The sequence below is a fragment of the Rhinoderma darwinii genome, chromosome 3 (genome assembly GCF_050947455.1).
Source record: "Rhinoderma darwinii isolate aRhiDar2 chromosome 3, aRhiDar2.hap1, whole genome shotgun sequence".
In the NCBI taxonomy this organism is placed as follows: domain Eukaryota; kingdom Metazoa; phylum Chordata; class Amphibia; order Anura; family Rhinodermatidae; genus Rhinoderma; species Rhinoderma darwinii.
In genome coordinates this window covers 310,442,248-310,464,042 of record NC_134689.1, presented here as the reverse complement: position 1 = coordinate 310,464,042, position 21,795 = coordinate 310,442,248, and the positions used below count along the sequence as shown (strand labels likewise).

The following is a 21,795-nucleotide window of genomic DNA, read 5'->3' as shown; positions in this document are numbered from 1 at the left end:
CTGATTAGAGGCAGAATAAACATTTACATTAAGTGACTCACCAGTGACTTCTCAGATTCTAGTTCTTTTCTTCTCCCTCCGGTCCAGACCTCTATGATGGATTTAACCCGGCCACGACCCATTTCTGCAGTTTTCCGCTCAGATGTCTTCAGCTTCTCCATTTTAAAACATTTCTGCACCTATAAACGAAGTTAAAATTCTCAACACCTCTAAATATAATAAAGCGCCGTACACTGCACCTCAAACACCATACACTCTGTCCATGATTATAATAGTACCATACACTGTGTCCCACACAAACATCATGCCCCCTGTAGATAGTGCCTCTGTAGATAGTGTCCTACATAGAAGCCCCTGTAGATATTGCCCCACATACAGCCCTCTGTAGATCGTGCCCACATATGGACTCCAGAGCTGCAAGGCAATAGTGCTAACCACTGAGCCACCGTGCTTCCCTACATATAGCTTCCCCTATAGATAGTGCTCCACGTATAGCCCACCTCTGTAGATAGTACCTCACATATAGCTCCTCCTGTATATAGTGTCCCTCATATAGCCACCCCTATAGATGTTGCCCTACAAATAGCTCCCCTATAGATCGTGCCCTACATATAGCCCACCCCTGTATATAGTGTTCCACATATAGCTCACCCTGTATATAGTGCCGCACATCCCCATATATAGGCCCCCCTGTATATAGTGCCCCACATATAGACCCCCCTGTAGATAGTGCCCCACATCCCTACGTATAGATCCCCCTGTATATAGTGGCCCACATATAGACCCCCCCTTTAGATAGTGGCCCACATCCCTACATATAGACCCCCCTGTATATAGTGGCCCACATATAGATCCCCCTGTATATAGTGCCCCCCTGTAGACAGAGCCCCCACTGTAGATAACGCCACTCAGTTTTAGTAGAAAAAATAAAATAAATTACATACTCGCCCTGATCCCGTTCCCACGCTGTCCGGTGGCAATGCAGATCTGGTCTCTTCTGAGCAGGTCTGCTGGAGCTGAACGATGCAAGCGGCGCGTCGTTCAAAGGCGATGACTGGCAGGGCATAATGACTTGCCCCGTCAATCAGCGCCTTTCAAGTACGGAAGCGGCCCCGCCAATCAGCATCATTGTAAGGTGCTGAATGGTCGGGCACAGAACGTGCCCGGCTATCCAGCGCTGATACATGTATTTGTACCTGCGTGCTATAGACACAGGTATAATTACTGCAAGAGGGGGTGACTGTCGCAAGCACAGGGGCCCCCTCCGGTGCTAGCGATGTCCCCGGGCCTGAGGGGGCATGTGTCGCCCGACCCATACATGTTAGAGGCTCAGCGGCGCGGGCCCCGTAGTAGCGTCGCTACCGCTGTAGCAGCCATAACAGCTGCTAGCGGCGCCACCGGGCATATGGGGGGTGTCGGCTGGCGGCGCGGGCCCCCTCATGCCGCGGGCACCGTAGCAATCGCTACGGCTTCTACCACGGTAGTTGCGCCACTGCCCTCTAGAATGTGTAATTAAATAACTTATAAACTATCACAGTTTTCATATTGGCCACTAGATGTCCGAACTCTAGACTGAAGGAAACCGTCTGTATCCTGCTAGAAGTTTAAAGGGAATCTGTTGGCAGTTTTGACTGTACAAAATTTCTTAAATCAATATATAGAGGACGGGGAGAGCAGTGTAACCCTACCTGGGGGGATGGTCATGCAGGTTGCATGACTGAGAAATCCAGATTTAATGTCCCAGGTGCCACGAACGCAAGTGCTATGGAGGTGGCCCCTTCATGTGCTTCTTCCCAGACCCTCCTGCTCTGAGTGACGTCTCTAGCAATCTCTTGATTGGATGTGAAGAGAGCCCACAGCACTGAAGAAGAGGAGGCTGCCTCCATGGTACTTGCAACTGTGGCCCTGGGGGAATAATAATACTAGATTTCTTGGTCATGCAAATTGCATGACCATTATCCCTGGTATGGTTGCACAACTCTCCCTGTCCTGTATTAAGCACTGTCAGCTGGTTTGAGGGGTCAAAATCTGCCGGTTGCCTATACTGTCGTCCAATTTAAAATGTTGGTAGTCACTCCAGTAACTCTGGAGGCACGCTTTAATACGGTGTTGCACATGGAGTACTTCAGCATACAGATATTTAAATTCCTCTTTCATTATATGCTGATTCATGATTATTCTAAATAGATTTTTTTGCTTTGTACGCTAAATTACCACGTACACTTTCGGGGTGCAATGAATTCTTCTCCGTTTTGGGAGGGGTGAGACGCGTCTGTTGCTTTAATTTGGATAGGAGAGGCATTTTAGCTAAGTGTATGACAAGTTGTACTGGGTTAAACGCCACATGACCAGAAGATGGCGGCACTACGTGAATAATTGCAGCTTGTGTGAACTTATGTTCTACAGAGCCAGTAATACAGAGATAAAAGAAAGTCACAAGCAAACAATAGAGTTTATTTTGTTTTTATTTTTCTCCAATAACAGAGCGACTTCAGAAAAAAGATGATCAGATTATTGGTTTACTTGAAGAAAAAGAGAAGATTTTTCAAACCTTGGTGGACTTCAGTAGTCCTGAAAAGAATTTCTGTTTGTCGGGAAGAATTCTTTTCCGAGCTGACACAGAGGAGGCTCCACGGGGAGAGTTTTTAATAAATAGTGCAATAAAAGAGGGTATGAATTAACATTTTAACACTTTCTTAACAAGTGTAATATTAAAGAAAAAACTGCACACTGAATACATGGAATAACATTATGTCGTTTGTATTAAGAGCATCTTTCTATAATCGTAGGATTTAGGGAGCTGGGACCCCCTCAATCAGTTGTTATCGAAGGAGGCAACAGGTGGAGCCTTGATAACACATGTAAAAATGTAGTATGTGGCGCCCACTGGTAGAACTGCTCTTTGTAGTAACTCCTACTCTGGGTACTAGAGCGGGGCCCTAATAAGACTTCTAGATGAGGGCTGTCCAAACTGGTTGAACTTTTAAAAAACTTTTATTACTGTTTTTTATCTACCAGTTGAGATGCTTCAAGTATTGTTAAACCAGAATCTGTGGAGCAGCATAGTTCAGCAGGTTCCCAGTCCTGCAGACCTGGAAGCTGGTGTGGGCTCCGTTTCTTTACCTCGACGAGCAGAAACGTTTGGAGGTTTCGACAGCCATCAACTTAATGCTTCTAAAAGTAAGTATAATGCACTGTATTTACACATACTCAACAGGAATCTATCTGTTTATACCCCTTATGCACACTTCTCAAATCTTTGGTGCACATTGAAGCTACATTTGACCTTTATTTTAATAAGATATCAAAAAGCAGATCATTTTTCTAGTGAATACAATGCAAAACACATAATTGATCTTATTTCACACTTGAAGGTGGAGAGAAAGACGAGGGAGAAGATTCACAGGATTTACGGAGGACAGAATCTGACAGCGGTCTGAAAAAGGTACTGGTGTCTTCTGTGTTAATAATTGGCCTGCCCAGCAAACTTTTTTGTCTTGTATTACATTGTTTCTTGTATAATGAGGGGTATACATAGATATGTAAATTGCTGTGATCTCTTAACTGCAACAGATCCACATAATTCCATAAATCCACATAATTTCCATTAAAGACATGCCACCGTTGTGGCACAATGATAGTGCAACTTCCCAAAGGAGAGTTCAGGTTTTCTTTGTGACACAACTAATCTGGATTTAACTATTACGGCAAATTATTGGAACGGACACCAACCTCAAAGTGTTACTCAATAACGCTGCTGCCTGAAGTTTAGATCTAAGGTCGGGAGACACTGCTGGGAGGGCAGGTTGGGCCAGTTGCTAAGGCCACGTGAACATGTGCCCCAGGACAGTGTATTATTGCACATTGCTCTGACATGTGTATGAGGCCTTAGGGTGTATCCAGGGTGTGCTCACAAAAATGCTACGTTTTTTGAAAAACCAAAGCGTTTTTTGTAGAACTGCTTAATTATTTAAATTTGTGGTGTTGTTTTTTTTTTTTAATAATCGCAGCAAAAAAACACCAAACTGGAATGTGTAAATACACTGTTCTGGTCAATCCTTCAATCTAGTGAGAATGGCAGCTGATGGCGCTGGTTCAGATATTGCAGCCTGACCTTCTTTCCATCTGTGCTGTACTGCTGCTATTAGAATAAAGCAGGAGCAGCACAGCAATATTGTGCTGAATATGGGAGCCAAGGAAGAGCAGGCACGCTGAAGATTACTACTGATTGAGTTCATGTAGAATCGATCATGAATGTTAGTCCTGCCTAATATTTTTATAATTTTTTTTCCCAAAGCGTAAAGTAATCAGCATTCATTACATAACATACATTGATCTAGCCTAAGCTATTGCACATTACTCTAACATATAAAACCTTTCCTAAAGTACTACTTTGTTATATCCTGTAGGGAGTGTGTCCCAGTGTTATGCTGAAGAGAAATGGGGAGGTAAGTTTTATATTGGGTTTCTGTCCTATGTGTTTGCACCGTGTAAGGTAACTCATTGGCTTTCATTAATAACTTCTTTAATGATTTAGACTTTTTCTTTTGCCTCCTGGCAGCACGTTCTCCAAACTGTCACCAATCTTCACCAACTTCTGAGTAACTTACAGGTACTTTTAGTGTCTTTCTTTTGCTTTATTTTTTTTTTAATCTTTTATTAAGCCTGACCGATAAAGTGGTTTAATGAATGTCATTTTTGTAGGCTGTGGTGCTGCAACAAGATACCTTTATTGAGCATCAGAAGCTGAGACTAAGTGAGAAACCCCTCACCCGGACATCTTCAAAACCAAAGTCTTTGACTGAACAAGAAAAGGTGGAGCAACTGCTACAGGACATTGTTAATCTGGAAAAGCAACAAACCGACCACCAGGTAGTGCGCCTGAAAGGATGGGACTGATAGTTCTGGAGTGCTTACCCTAGAAAACTCAGATTAGAAAGATTGCGAATGAGAGATGCAGCCGTTTTCAAGTGTACCGCCTGTAAAATGTATATATTAATATCAAGTCATGTTTTCACTATATACTGTGTGAATAATTGCAGGACAGTTCTCCCCATGTCAATTCTGCATACTGTCCATAACATTGAAGTCGAGATGATGTGTACCCTAAGATACCAGTACAGCAGCCTTGTTGTATGGATCCTTCTTATTGTAATTGGAGCATTGCAGTAGATGTTAATATAGGAGCCTAGGAGACGGCACGTGGCAACATGGACAAGGGGAGATGTGTGCTACAATATCTTAACCCCTTAATACTGAAGGTATTTTAAACCTTAAAGAGGCTCTGTCACCACATTATAAGTGCCCTATCTCCTACAGAATGTGATCGGTGCTGTAATGTAGATTACAGCAGTGGTTTTTCTTTAGAAAAACGATCATTTTTGACGGAGTTATGACCTATTTTAGCTTTATGCTAATGAGTTTCTTAATGGACAACTGGGCGTATTTTACTTTTTGACCAAGTGGGCGTTGTGGAGAGAAGTGTATGACGCTGACACATCAGTGACCAATCAGCGTCATACACTTCTCTCCATTCATTTACACAGCACATAGCGATATTATTACATCACTATGTGCAGCCATATAAACACACTATAACGTTGCTCAAGTGTCCTGAGAGTGAATATACATTACCTCCAGCCAGCTTGCCTTGCTGTAAATATCACACAGACGCTACAGAAGTGTCAGGATTGTGAATAGACATCACGTCCCGACTGGAGGGGATGTATATTCACTCTCCGGACACTTGAGTAACGTTATAGTGTGTTTATGTGGCTGCACATAGTGATGTAATAAGATCACTATATGCTGTGTAAATGAATGGAGAGAAGCGTATGATACTGATTGGTCAGCGTCATACACTCCTCTGTACGATGTCCACTTGGTCAAAAAGTAAAACACGCCCAGTTGTCCATTAAGAAACTCATTAGCATAAAGCTAATATAGGTCATAACTCTGCCAAAAATGATCGTTTTTCTAAATAAAAACCACTGATGTTATCTACATTACAGCGCCGATCACATTATGTACAAGATAGGCCACTTATAATGTGGTGACAGAGCCTCTTTAATGACCAAGCAATTTTTTTAAGTTTTTCCATCATCTCATTCAAAGAGCTGTAACTTTTTTACATTTTTCCATCGACATAGCTGTATAAGAACTTGCGGGACAAGGTGTATTTTTTAATAGCACCATTTTGGGGTACATATAATTTATTAACTTTTTTTGGTGGGGTAATGAAAAAAAAACCTGAAATTTTGCCATTCTTTTTTGCGTCTTAAATTTACGCCGTTTACAGTGTGGTATAAATAAAATAATAGTCTTTATTCAGCGGGTCGTTACGATACCAAATTTATATAGTTTTTTTTATGTTTTACTACTTTTACACAGTAAAAACACTTTTGATTCAAATTTTTTTGTTTTTGTGTCACTATTTTAAGAGCCATAACTTTTTTATTTTTCTGCTGACATAGCTATATGAGGGTTCGGGACGACTTGTAGTTATTATTGGTTTCATTTTGGAGTAAATGCGAAATGGTACAGAAAACAGCAATTCTGGCATTGTTTCTTATTTTTTACGGCGTTCACCCTCCGGGTTTAATAATTTAATCTTTTTATAGTTGGGGTCGTTGCGGACGCGGCGATACCAAATATGTAGTGTGTTTTTCAAAAAAAAAATTTACGTGAAATTTTTTTATTATAAACTTTCCTAAACTTTTTAAACTTTACATTTGATCGCTTTTATAATACACTGCAATACTTTTGTATTGCAGTGTATTATTGACGGTCAGTGTAAAACTGACAGGCGGCCATGCCTCTGGTCTTTGTTAGACTGCCATAAAATGATCGACACCCCTGAATTGCATCGCGGGTTTGCTGATGGGGTGAGAGAGAGAGCCTGCTCCCTCTAAAACACTGAGATGCCGCATCTGAGGGGTTAAATGGGCTCACATGACCGGAGACCACTGCTATTGGTCTCCGATCGTTGCCCTGAAGCCAGAGGCTGTTAGCAACAGTCAGGGCTTATCGTATCATTTCTGCAGCCTAAAATATTATCGTAGTAGGTAGGCAGCACATCTCTCTGTGTAAACAGGGAGATGTGCTGCCGACATGATGATAATGTATGGGGGACGAGCGATTGTAGGAATGATCGCTCATCCCCATACAGAACTCCTTGTGAAAGAAGGAAACAAGCGCTGATCAAGGAGCTGTCTCGTTGATTGGCACTTGTTTCCACAGCCCAAGTCGGGCTGTTTAATAGGACCCTTGCACTATACACAGATAACACTTGGTTTGCATCTACCCTGTCACTCTGTGGGGAGGGGGCTGTACTCCATCACTACCTGAAGACCATGATGATCCAAGACCTTTCTTTGTCAATTGACTCCAATTTATTGCAGCAGCCATAAAGCGCACACACCCTGCTGTACTGTTTATACAGACAATACATGAATGTAGTATGTCTCCAATGTGGTCGCCCCAGGGAAGTTTTAAAACCTAAAGGCTATGTAAACCTTTGAAAGGCATTTATTTTTTATTTTTTTTAATAAAAATATCAGTCTGTGTGATTGGTGCAACTTTATACGTAGTTTTATAGCTGCTTTGCATTCTCTATACAGAGCAGCTGTATCGTTCGTTATGACCTGAATCAGTCAGTCCCGCGGACCTGATGGGTTCAGTGTCAATGACACGTAGGATCCACCTGTAACCTATCACATATAAGTTATGAATTTAGATGTGATGGATAACAGGGGGATCCTGGCTGTCAGAGACCCGCAGAACCCGCTTTTACTGAACCAGGCAGTCCCGTGGACCTGACGGGAACAGGATTTAGCGAACGATACAGCTGCTCTGTATAGAGAATACAAAGCAACTGTAGCTCCAAAAAGTAAAAATAATATTTAATAAAAACTATAACGTTGCACCAATCACACGGACTGACATTTTTATTAATAATTACAAAAATCCCTTTCAAAGGTTTTCATGGCCTTTAAATATAACTGTAGCATTTAAAAAAAAAAAAAATGAGCAGACACATTGGGGCAGATATACAACCAAAATATGCAGAAATTCTGGCTCAAATTGTTTGACCATTTTTGCGAATCAGCCTAAAAGGGGCTTAGCGAGAAATGTGTGGCCGAGTGAAAGGCGGCATGTCTTTTGATGCGCCACGTTTTGGTTGCAAAAAAAGTAAGCCAACCAAAAGTAAGTATAAAGTTGTATTATTCAGTATGATAGATTTGATGCATCTAAGCCGTCTGAATTTAAGACCATTATTTCTCTTCTACATACTTACATCTTATCAATGAAACACATGAGAAATTACATTTATGGAAAGTTGGATGAAGTTTTATTTTGCCCATAATTGCTCAAATAAGTCCTAGGAGTTTTATGTAGAGAAGACTCTAAACTCACAAAAAATATTGTTGATCAAGCCATTATAATAAGTTAGGAATAGTGCATTACTTGTCTAGTTGTACAAGTCGTGACGTCTAGTAATACAAGAAGCTTTTGTGTGGTTGTGGATCCAGGGCCCTATCACTGGAGGGTGTTCATACAAATACAAAATAACATTCTGGAAATTGAATGTTTTTCTATTTTGTTTAGGTTCCGCTTCAACAAGAAAAACTGGCCAAGGGCCCCCCACTGCCTGATGGCACGGATTCTTTAAAAAGATATTCTAGCGCACCAAAACAGGAGCTCTTGGACTCTAAACCCTCTGCTGTACCCAAAAAGGACACACTGTCACGGACAGAGAGTAAGCAAAAAGGAAAAGGCCACTTCAGTTTGCTTGGAAGCCAAACTAACAAACCAGTGGAGGGCCCCACCACTAATCGCCTGTTTAACCTATCAAAAACCAAGGAAAAAAAGGAGAAAAAGAAGAAATCTAAAGGAAATAATTGTCCAAACTCTGGTGAGTAAAAAAACTGCACTAATATTGATATACATTTTTATTTTGTAGTGTACGTGATGGTTAAACACAGCAGGGGATTATAGTTTGTGGGCTGTTTGAGTTTAACAACTTAGGGGGGACTTTATCAACCTTTCTGCGCCACTTTCCTGTCATAGAAAACGTTCAAATTTGCCCTTTCACACTGCACTCGCCACTTTTATGTAAAGGGGCGGGATTTTACAAAAAGGGGCGGGGACACAGTGACCTGATGAATTTATCATAATTTACGCCAGAAAACGGCCTTAAATTATCGATGGGGAGTAACAAGGTAGAGGCCTGTATCTTGCTCCCCCAGATTGGAAAACACACCCCACTACCCTACCTTCCTTTTGGACAGTTTAATTTAAAAAAAAACTATTCTCACCTCCCCGCTCGTCTTTTTCCCTCCGGGTCCCCTTAGCATGACGAGACTTATACAACGTAGTAATGCTGGGCAGCGTGACGCAGGCCTGATGACGTGGAGTGCTACGTCACATATAAGGCGTGCGCCTCTTAATAAATCTGTCACATCTTACTCCGGCGTAGTAGTTCACTAAGGCGGCTGTATGGAACGCCAGTCTTAGTAAATCTGCCCCAAAGTATAGAACTGGTTAACATCCATTGTGTCTGATCATCTCCTGGTTTGTCCCTATAGGCATGTGTAAAACCAGCTTCAATCTGTGGGTAACCAGGAAATGTTAGTTTGGAGAGGATATTCAAGGGTTTAAATGGTTCTGACAATGTGATGCCAGGAATGGCCGCCATATTGGTGGTCACCTTTGGGTTAGCTCCTCAGACACTGATGGTAAATTGTCATTGAATCCACACATGTACAGTTGCTGTTATTTGATTGTTGAGTTCAAGAGAAAGGCATTTGTGGCAAATGGTTATAAAGCGAATATAAAAAGCTTTGTTGTACGAAATGAGAGCTTCAGTGTTGATTTTTCAGATTCTGTTCACATTGAGGGAGTGTCTCAGGATGAAGAGATCTTCTGCTGATCTTCCAGTCGAGGACATCTGTACATGCGGATTACTGTACATTCTCATTCCACATTGGGATATTGGCCACCATTTGATATAGTAAGAGCGGGGAATCTCCTATTGGTTTTACTTTCTTTACAGAGGTTTGCAATACTGCTTATTTACTGCTCCCTGAGAATCTCCGTACCACTGTGTTATTCACGAGCCTGCCATGTTTCTGGAGCCTTTGTCGTATAGGATAATGGGAGCATAACCCGAGGAAAGGTCACCACAAGCTATGCTTTCTAACCACGTGTAACGGCTAAAGGTACATAGTGATGTGCCCGGGGCCTTCATTATACAGCTCATGACGTTACCAACACCACTGAGAAGATATCACATTTTAGGGTTTTATATTTGGTGCCCAACTGTTTAGCTCTGAATACTCGCTGCTACCTTCCTGCCTATAGTGTTGTGGTTATTCTTGATAAGACTGCATATATGTTGAAGAAAAGATTTGTTATTGAAGTTGATGTCTCGATGGGTAAATAAGGCGATGATTTGACCCTAAATGAAATTGTCGGTTTGGCAGTACTCAGCTAGGAGACATCATGGTTTTCTTGTGGTTGGTACAAATGCACAAGTCATGGTGTCACATCTTGCTTTTTGCCAGTAGATGGCGCTTTGGGCTTACTGGAGCTAGTCAGCTTTATGCCAAGTATGCCTTGTGACCACAGTAAGGCCCTGTTCAGTCTTTTTTTTTTTTTTTTTTTTCATGCAGAAAAAATCTGCCTCAGAATTCCTTCAGGGAAAAAAGCTTGAAAAAACACACCTCGGTCTCCCATTGTAATCAATGGGGGCGATTTTGGCCTTGTTTTTTACGCTGATTCCGATGCGGTTTCCACATCAAAATCAGCGCCAAAAAAAAACTGTGTGAACAGGGCCTAAGATTCCACTCTCGCACAGATTGTGTTATGCGAGTTTACTTTTTTATGTCACCCTATCTTTAGTGTTCTGTGGAAGTAAACCCTCATAAACATTATAATCCGCTTCCGTTCTGTCCCATTACGGAGTTCTGCTCTCTGCACAAATACTGTCAGACCTGTTGTTTATCACGGTTGACATGGCTTCAGCCATTCTTCTTCTTCTTTATATAGTTATATGCTTAATGGGTCATAATTGTAATGTGTGCATATACTGGAGCTTACGTCCGTAGCACAGCTTAAAGCAGTGTGATGTAACCCATAGCAACTAGTCATTCGATGGATCCAATATATCATCGTTCTTCTATACAGCGAGGTCCTTGAAGCCCTAGTTCTATCCCGCCTTTTTTTTTTTCCAAACAAAGAACCCCCTTCTCCATTTCACACACTCCTCTTAATGCGTCTTGAGTTTGTCCGCAGTGGGGATATAGTCTGATGACCACTAGACTGACTGACTGATTTTTTTTTATTTTTTTTCATATCGGAAGAATCTAGCGCCTTACAGATAAGGTTGTTTGATATTTGAGTAGTCATTGGTGGAGATTTATCAAAAGTAATGCAAAGGAAAAGAGGAGGAGTTGCCCATAGCAACCCCTCAGAATCCATCTCATTTACCAAAGGCTAAAATCTCATTGGTTGCTATGGGCAACTACTTTTTCCTTTGCACTACTTTTGATAAATCACCATACCACGTCCAAACCAACAGCATTTATCAGTAATTGTAACCAACTGATGTAGACGTGACCGAACTAGAGCCGTGCCGAAGCTCATGACAGAGAACCTTGGCGTTTTTCATTTGGTGCCATTTTGTATATGCTTTTTTCTGTCATTTTTTAATTCCTATAGGGAAGCCTATGGGAAAAACGCCTGAAAAATACCATACCCAGAGCATGGTGCATTTGGGGGGGAAAAAAAACACCCTGACCACATAATTGCCTCAAGCAAAAAACGCAGTTGTCTGTTGTGCATTTTATATTTTACTATAGACTTTAATATTACATATGGCTGCATTATAAAAAATAAAAACGCACAAAAATGGTGTATGTGAATCCAGCCTGAATGATTATCTGAGCCCTTTTAATAGGATCACTGCGCTGTTAGTGTAGGTGCAGTATAGTTACTATAAAGAAGTTACGGAGAAAAAAAAAATGTAACCCCCAAAACTTCGATTTTTTTTTTTAGAGAAGTATATTAACAAAATGTATTAGAAATAAAGCGCATACATAGGTGCTCTGAGTATAGGCAGTCAGGCCCCCTGCACACAGCCGTAGCCGTAAACATGGTCTGTGATTACAGCCGCGAACAGTCACCCACATTTGCGGGATGTGTTCCCATTATAAAGTATAGGAGCACGATCCGTAAAATAAAAACTAGGACATGTCCTATTTTTTGTGGATGCTTTATACGTCCCGGACACCTTCCCGTAAATAGGCGGGAAGGTGTCCGCGGGCAATAGAAATTAATGGATCCGTACTTTGATCTGCAATTACGGATCCGTAATTGCGGATCAAAATTACATTTGTGTGCATGGGGCCTTATTTAGAGAACGCTGCTGTTCACATGCTATCGGAGACACATAAATAGTGACTTTGCGGGAGAGTCCGCCTTTATCGTGGTAAATACACAACACACCAGGACTACTCCCAGTATGGCACCACTATGCACTTTACACAAGGCATTTGCCATTCCAGCCAAATTCTTAAAAAAAACAAACCGACAATCACTGATGGTGAAGGAACCTGGGAAGTGAGTCCGGTGTATTCCCCAATGCAGAATGTGCGCCCTCTATGACTGAATCACTAAGGCATGGCTGCACCGTCAGTGGTTTTCATGTCTGATAGGATTTCCGCACACGGCAGATTCATTGCAGACATTTCTAGAACTGAAAAATGTGTCCCATACATCTGCTCCTGCATGGGCATGTGCATGGATCTATGCAGGACCCAGTCAGATGTATGGGGCGTCTCAGAGATGTCTGCAGCAAATCTGCGTGTGTGCTACCCCAAAAGCACAGAAAATACAGACGTTTTTGTTGCTTCTGCACTTCATTTGCATTTCCCCCCACATGAAATTTGTATTATTCCTACAGGGGAATCTTTTCACGTTACGAGACTTTGTTCATATATCGCATGTAAAAATCACACGAGCTGCGCAACTTGTTTGCAGTTCATATTAGTTTCTTTGTAGCCCTGTCCTAATGCCGGGGTTATGTTAATCCCAAAAAATGTAGGTCAATGGCAACCAATCAAATACCTAAAATGGTTTTCACTAAGAAGACTCGCTTCCTTATGCCCTATTGGGGCATATAGACATCAAAGAGGGGGGTCCCCAGCTTGGGAACCCCCACTCTGAGCCAAAGCGGACAGACACGAAATATCAGTGGCTCCCACTCAGATGGACCCAAACAATTTATTATTTACGTGGACGGCCATAATTTAGAATGGCTATTATGAAATACAACATTTGGTTGGCTGGCCGCAACGTTCGTTCGGCTCGAGTTTTCAGTTCAGTTGATCGCCTGGCAGCCTTCATTTAAAAAAAAAAAAAAAAGGGGGTTCTTGAGATAAGGCAACTCCTTCCATTTCTTTAATTTCCATACATAGGGGATTTATTAAGCAATTTTCACCAGTATTCTGTCGAAAAAGGTTATGTACATTTTGAAGCACGCCTATTTTCACAAAAATTTGCATCAATTTTGATTTTACACCAATCTTTACATTTTTCTAACAAGTGGGTGGGGCTTGGTGCGAGGGGCGGGTCCACCCGCGGCTCAACAGATTTTGTATAATCTCTGCCAGAAATTGGCGTATACTATAGCAGAAATCTTCGTCAGTCTTAGTTATTTTCCCCTTCATGTCTTCAGAATGACATTCAGGAGCAGATTGGTTGTTGTTACATGTGTGACTGAACCTATAATGCAGAATGTGTACATGCTATGTGACCTGAATCGGCAGCCGCAGAGTAGCGTCATGTATAGATGGAAGCGCAGACAAAGGAATCAATCAGATCACTGCTTTCATTGGTTGCTCTAGTTTTCAGAGAGGCCTTATATGCAGCAGGCGTACACTACATTCACATTCTTTGTACAGGGACGTTGCCACTGGTCTGTCACTCGTATTTTTCAATAGACCCACCTTTACGTTAATATTCGTGTTTTGGGACGGAGCCATTATGTTAGCTTGGGTGCTTTTGAAGAAAATTCTTGTTGTATTGATGATAATGTAAAAATGCTGTAAATATAAAGGAAACTTTGAGAAGCCAAATATCCCAGGCCACGGAGACCCTCCCAATCTATACATTGTATATTAGTGCATATTATTTCCATTTTTGTGTTGTAAACAGTATTTTAGCATTGTGTATTCTTGTGGGTCAGCGCGTTCTGATCATAGACTGTACAGGTTCGGGCTCCGGCCTGGTAGCAACGTGTCGGCTATGGGATTTATGTTGGGTATAAAGCCCCTTTCTTGAAGCTTTAACGTGCATCATTTGATTTATTGCTGCTTTAGACCTCACCCAACTTCTTTTCTGAGAAATAAGAGCACTTATGTGTGTGGACGGTGGTCTAATATCACAGAAAACTGTACTCCATGCCCTGTGTAACAAACAGGCAGCACATGTCGGGAAGAAGAGGCGTTTTCCTTGACTGCCAAGGTAACTGCAGTGCAAATCGAAACTGTATTAGAAAGTGTACGTTACAATGTTACAGTTTATTATGGGTTGTTAATGTTCTTCAATAGTGTTTTTTGTTACATTTATTTTTTTCTTTTTCCTTCTCCCCCTGGTTTGGACATGTCCCCTGCAGGACAGGGCAGATAGGAACATCACCCTTTTCCGTGCCCTTGTCTCACATCATGTTTTCTCTTCCGGTTTATAGCTTACTTTTGTAGGACTGCATGAAATGGTTGGTCTCCCTCAGCTTTAGTATCATTGAAAATAATGATATTGAGCCAAGGGGAAATGAATGTCTAGCCAGATCTGGTATCTTGCTCTTCCATGCATATCGGGGTACGTGGTGCTGCTCTGGTTTGCTATCCGGTTGTGTAGTGTCTAGGCCGTCCTTAGAAGTCGTAACTTATATTACTTGCGTTCATGAGTGAAACAAAGTAATGTACGAATTGATGTTCTGAGAGACAGATGTGGGATGTGTGGAGCTGTGTACTGCACTCCACCGTGGTGGTTTAGGTAGAAAGCACGTTTCTTAAATTTAGTTTGAATGAACAAATATTAGCATATTGTTCATATAGAGCCGGAAACAGGCGGTGAAATCCGATTCCCACTGCACCGCGGTTATGACCGCCTATGTCTACCTACACTATAAAGTTTGCAGTCCCTACTATATTGGTTATGACGACTGAGGTGTTGTCCTCAAACTGTGAGTTTAATGTCCTAGAATTCTTCACATTACACATGTAAGTATTGAAGATGAATTTATCAGAACAAATGGTTTAGGTCATTCTGCAGAGCCATAGCTAGGCTTTCCTCACCCAGGGCAAAGGTTCAGTTTGCTGCCCCCATCCCTGTATCTAAATACCCTGGCCAAGGCAAAGTCCTTTGTTGGCTGCCCCCAGCCATGCCCCTGCACTCTGGCTGTTTTGTTACATATTAAATGTATGACCAGATACATTACTAGATGAAAATAGGACACGTTTTGGACAATCCATTAAATCCCATTTCATCCTGTCTGTACTAATCATATATTATCTCTGTGGTGTCATGTATTATATAGTACGAACATTGCTCCGGAGGTTCATCGTACCATGTATACGTTCTATAAATGCCTGTACTCCGGTACATGTAGTGTCATTTACAGATCCCAGCACGCGGCTGCTCCTCTTGTGGGGGGCAGTAGTGAGAAGCCAGCGAGCTGGGGGTTTGTGTCGTGTCTCTTCTCACATTGTAAAATGCATTTCTTAAATGACGCAGACGTTTTGTGCTAAATGCTATTGTGGTGTTTTTCTAAATCTGTAAAAATTGAAACCGAAGTTAATTATTTTATGTTAATGTGTAAATAATGTAAAAAGTTATAACTGTACAAGTCATGACCGTTTTTCTGTAATATGCAAGTTTTCTCTGTAACTAGCGTTAATTTATCTATTTTTCTTAGTTGCCTGCTGTAAAGGCAAACTTCTCTAAATAAATGTAATTCTTTATCTAGATTTTCTTGTCTTCTCATTATTTATTATTCCGGTTTTAGCAAATAAGGCTTATTCATTGTATAATGGAAAATGATTCAATTTTGTAATATACTTTGTGGATCAATCCCCCCCCCCCCCCCCCCATTTCCAAGATCCTTGTTTGCCATCAATAAATAGGCACCATTGTTTACTTCCAGGGAATGAAAACCTCTCTTGGTCATGTGATGTGAACATGGGTGATCGGCTTATTACAGTACAGTTATCAAAGTTCTCTCATAACAAGTCATTGCGAATAAACGACACCACAACCACGACTAAAACACATGATTCTGGAATCGCTGTCCAGATGGTTTTTAACACCTTCGCACTCAGCGACGTACTATTCCGTCGCATTAAGCGCATCGTTTGCGCTCAGTGCCGGAATAGTACGTCCAGGGGAAAATGCACCACCATTTTCCCCTGGCGTTTCATCGAGCTGTGATGCCTGCTGTTTCCGACAGCAGGCTATCACAGCTCAGTGTGCAGGGACCAATCATAGTGGTCCCGCCTCCGCGATCGCTGCTATTGGTTAGTTAGTGACGACGGATCAATAGCAGCGATCGTATACATAATTTACTGCTCTGACCTCCGATCCTGCCACACCCGCACTCTGTTGGAGTTTGAGAGTCGTTGAGAGCGGTTGTGGCGTGAGGCAGTGCAGTTTAGTTTAGAAAAAAAAACTGTGTAGCAGTAGTTTCAAAACTTTTCCCACCTTCTATCCACTTCCACTATCCCACTCCTGTCCTTGTGTTCCCCTAGTCACCCACGTTTTTGGTCAGTGATCAATGACCACTTTTGAGTCTTCAGGGCTACATTTTGGTCCCTGGGGATTATTATTTTATTTTTTTTATAAAATATAATAAAAGTTATAAAAATAACAATAAAAATATTTAAAAAAAGTCAGTTTAGAAAGTCAGCAGATAGTTTGGTGTTAGTGTCAGGGGACCATCAAAAAGCGTAGTTTGGTATAGCGTCAGGAATCGGTCACCGTAGTTCTGTTTAGCGTTAGGGATCCATCACTTTAGTTCGGTTTAGCGTCGGGGAAGTTCACATAAAATTAGTTGTTAGCGTGAAGAAAGCTCAGAATAATCCTAGATAGGTTTAGTGTTAGGCACCCGTCACCGTAGTTAGGTTTAGCGTCAGGAAAGTTCAGAATAATCTAGTTAGGTTTAGTGTCAGGGAATCGTCGCCATAGTTGGGTTTAGTGTCAGGGAAGTTCACTCGTTCTATTAAAACAAAAAAAAGAAACATAACTAAGTATCTAAACTTTTTTTTTTATCTGCAGCATCTCAGCTAGTATTAGGCTATGTTCACACGGGGTATTTTGCCGAGTTTTTTGACGCGGAAACCGCGTCGCAAAACTCGGCAAAAAAGGCCCGAGAACGCCTCCCATTGATTTCAATGGGAGGCGTCGGCGTCTTTTTCCCGCGAGCAGTAAAACTGCCTCGCGGGAAAAAGAAGTGACATGCCCTATCTTCGGGCGCTTCCGCCTCTGACCTCCCATTGACTTCAATGGGAGGCAGGAGAAAGCGTATTTCTCGCTGTTTTATGCCCGCGGCGCTCAATGGCCGCGGGCGAAAAACGGCGCGATAATTGCCGCGAAAATCGGCGTGCAGGGAGAGGAATATCTGCCTCAAAGTTCCAAACGGAATTTTGAGGCAGATATTCCTCCCCCAAAATACTCCGTGTGAACATAGCCTTAGGGTTTATTAGTGTCAGGGAATCGCTCTATAAAAACAAACGAAAAAGTTTTAGGTAGCAGTCTGTTGCTTCTACTAGTACTAATAAAAGTATACTTTTATTTTGTTCTTGTCAAGCACACACGCTCTGCCTGTGCAAGAGAACACATTTTGCTGTATACACAATACACGTGTAACACATAAATAATAAAATATGTCCCAAAGGTAATTTTCTCTGGAAGAGGCCTATGCGTTTCTTGCCTCTGACACAAACTCGTCAGATGGCGAGACTCTCTTTTATTTATCGACTTCCTCATCCAGTGATGAAGAGGAGGGACCCCCTAGGAGACGCCCCAGGACCTCCACCACAGTTGAAACCCCTGAGCGAAGTGACCCCGCAACAGTTGAAACCTCTGAGCGAAGTGACCCCATTTGGACCACCACACCAGACAATTACGAGCCCCAAATCCCTGAGTACACAGGCAGCCCAGGGATAAAATTTAATACGGCAGGGCTCAGTGGAATGGACTTTTTCAAGTTCTTTTTCACGGATGAATTTATAGAGCTTATGGTGTCCCAGACAAATTTATATGCCCAACAGTATATAACAAAGAACCCCACATCATTTTATGCCCAATCCCACAGGTGGACTCCTGTAGACTCCTGTAGACTCAGCACAGTTCGGCAAATTCTGGGGACTGCTCTTGAACATGGAGCTTCTGAAAAAGCCATCCATTAGGACCTACTGGAGCACAGACATCTTATACCACACCCCGATGTACCGCATGGCCATGTACAGGATGCGTTATGAGGCAATACTTCGCTTCTTACATTATGCTGATAATGAGCAGTGCCCACCCTGAGATGACCCCAGTTTTGACCGTTTGTATAAACAGGGACCCCTATTAGACCATTTCAGTGCCCGGCTAGAAAAAATTTGAGAGGCCTCCCTAAGACTCTGCTTGGGCAAACACTCTGATGGGGTGAGAGCAGGGCACATTCTAGCAGCAACATATTGTGTGTCAAGTACAAGGACAAGAGAGATGTCCTTGTATTGACAACAATACATGGCCACACCAGTACCCATGTACCTGTACGAGGTACCAGTACAGAGACCCCCGAACCAGACTGCATCCTGGACTACAATAGGTACATGGGAGGGGAGGACTTGTCAGATCAAGTCCTGACGCCCTACAGCGCCATGCGGTATGGTATAAGAAGCTGGCCGTGCAGATCATTCCGATGGCATCGTACAATGCGTACATGCCACGTCGATGTGCAGGCCAGAGGGGAACTTTCCTGGAATTTCAAGAGGTGGTTATCAAGAACCTAATCTTTAGGGACCAGGAAGAGGGGGGACCCAGTACTTCTGGAAGCCAGGCCACACACATAGTACCAGGGCTACATTTTCCAGGAGAAGCTCCCCAAACTGGCAAGAAGGGAAAAAGTCAAGAGGTGCAGAGTCTGCTATAAGAGGGGGATAAGGAAGGACACAATATACCAATGTGACACGTGTCCAGAAAAAAAAAAGGGCTTTGTATGAAAGAGTGTTTTAGAATTTATCATACATCCCTTGCTTTTGAATTTACCCTGATGCACGCCGCACAGCTTATCCCCCTCATCTTTCCCTTCTGATCGCTGCTGTGTGCCCAGGCAGCAGATAACGGCCACATGTAGGGTATTGCCGTACACGGGAGAACCCACATTACAGTTTATTGGGGTGTATATCTCCGCTGGCACATGCTGGGCACAATATATCGGACACTGAAATGGCATATATATATATATATATATATATATATATATATATATATATATATATATATACACACAACGGAGAAAAACAGCAGCACTCCCTTCAGGAAGGAATTGTATGTATATCTGGGTGCCCAGCAAGTAGTGCCGATCCTTGGACTAAGTACAGATATGAATAAAGAAAATCTTGCAGCACTCCAATAAGAAAAATCGTGATGTTTATTCAGTCCACATCAAGCAAAGGTGCAATGTTTCTGTCCTACAATAGGACCTTTCTCAAGTATACTTGAGAAAGGTCCTATTGTAGGACAGAAACGTTGCACCTTTGCTTGATGTGGGCTGAATAAACTTCACGATTTTTCTTATTGGAGTGCTGCAAGATTTTCGTTATTCATTTTATATATATATATATATATATATATATATATATACAGAAATACAAAAATAGGCAGCACACCATAGATGAAGTGAAAAAAAGGGTACTTTATTGGCCCCAAGTACCCTTTTTTTCACTTCATCTATGGTGTGCTGCCTATTTTTGTATTTCTGTGGATATTGAGAGCTTGGTCGGCTCCCTGGGATTTGCACCCATCTTTTCTCATTCACCGGTGCTGCTGGATTTTTCTTTGGATTTTTCTTTGTTTGTCTATATATATATATATATATATATATATATATATATATATATATATATATATATATATATATATATATATATAGAGAAAAAGAATAAAGCAGCACAGCAACAGCAGTGGGTTCAGGCCTCCTAGGTTGAGGCTAGGAACCCTTGTTAATGAAATCCAAAAAAATGAAGAGGCAGCACTCCAAGGAGTGCTGCCTCTTCATTTTTTTGGATTTCATTTTTTTGAATTTTATATATATATATATATATATATATATATATATTTATTTATTTGCGAATCTCACTCTGCACCATCTGAGGCGCATTATCTTTTACACAGTACCTGTGGGGTCAAAATGCTCACTACACCTCTAGATGAATGTCTTAAGGGGTGTAGTTTTTAAAATGGGGTCACTTCTCGGGTGTTTCAACTGTACTGGTACCTCAGGGGCTTCTGCATACATGACTTAGCACCAGAAAAGCTCCAGTAGGCCAAATGGTGGTCCTTTCCTTCCGAGCCCTGCCGTGTGCCCAGGCAGCTAATAACAGCTACATGTAGAGTATTGCCATACCCAGGAGAACCCTCATTACAGTTTATGGGGTGCGTATCTCCGCTGGCACATGCTGGGCACAATATATTTTTTTAAATGGGGTCACTTCTCGGGGGGTTCAACTGTACTGGTACCTCTAGGGCTCTGCAAATGCGACATGGCACCTGAAAACCAATCAGGCAAAATCTGGACTCCAAAGAACACATAGCGCTCCTTCCTTTCTGAGCCCTGCCACGGGCCCAAACGGCAGTATATCACCACAAATGGGGTATTGCCGCACTCAGAAGAAATTGGGCAACAAAATGTGGTATTTTATTCCTTGTAAAAAATAAGACATTTTGAGCAAAAACTACGTATTATTGGAAAATATTCAATTTTTTTTAATTCACAGCCCAATTCAAATAAGTTCTGTGGAGCAACTGTGGGGTCTAAATGGTCACAACACCCATAAATTAATATTGTTTCCAAAATGTCACTTTTTGGGGATTTCTACTGTTTTGGCACCACACGTCCTCTTGAAACCCGGCATGGTGTCTAAAATATATTCTAATAAAAAAAGAGGCCCCAAAATGCACTAGGTGCTTCTTTGCTTCTGAGGCCTGTGTTTTAGTCTACTTGCATACTAGGGCCACATGTGGGGTATTTCTAAAAACTTCAGATTGTGGGCAATACATATTTAGTAGTGTTTCTCTGGTCAAACCTTATGTGTTACAGAAAAACTTGATTAAAATAGAATTTCTGCAAGAAAAATGAAATTTGCAAATTTCACCTCCACTTTGCATTAATTCCTGAGAAACGCCTAAAGGGTTAAAAGAAACTTTCTAAATGATGTTTTGAGTACTTTGAGGGGTCTAGTTTTTAAACTGGGTGTTTATGGGGGTTTCTAATACATAGAACTGAAATGGTACCTAAAAAAAAAGGCTTTTGAACTTTTCTTGAAAATAAGAGAAATTTCTGGTTATGTTCTAAGCTTTGTAACGTCCTAGAAAAATAAAAGAATGTTCAAAAAATTATGCCAACATAAAGTAGACATATGGGACATGTTGATTAGTAACTATTTTGTGTGGTATAACCATCTGCCTTACAAGCAGATACATTTAAATAAATAAAAAAATGACATTTTGAAATATGAAATTTTT

General features: G+C 41.7%; 1 protein-coding gene across 6 annotated transcripts in view; it reads left to right on the top strand.

Moving 5' to 3' along the window:
- The window catches only part of AKAP13 (A-kinase anchoring protein 13), a 246,255-nt gene extending 235,020 nt beyond the window's left edge, over positions 1-11,235 (top strand). For 5 of the 6 annotated variants that reach the window (XM_075858212.1, XM_075858211.1, XM_075858213.1 and 2 more), the window contains 8 exons: positions 2,485-2,670; positions 3,019-3,180; positions 3,375-3,445; positions 4,410-4,448; positions 4,538-4,612; positions 4,705-4,872; positions 8,608-8,914; positions 9,882-11,235. In XM_075858212.1, the coding sequence (XP_075714327.1) occupies positions 2,485-2,670; positions 3,019-3,180; positions 3,375-3,445; positions 4,410-4,448; positions 4,538-4,612; positions 4,705-4,872; positions 8,608-8,914; positions 9,882-9,931 (1,058 nt within the window). In that variant the 3' untranslated portion in view covers positions 9,932-11,235. The remainder of the gene's footprint in view (positions 1-2,484; positions 2,671-3,018; positions 3,181-3,374; positions 3,446-4,409; positions 4,449-4,537; positions 4,613-4,704; positions 4,873-8,607; positions 8,915-9,881) is intronic. The other variant, XM_075858210.1, reaches the window with a different exon arrangement.
- Positions 11,236-21,795: the final 10,560 nt, after the last annotated feature.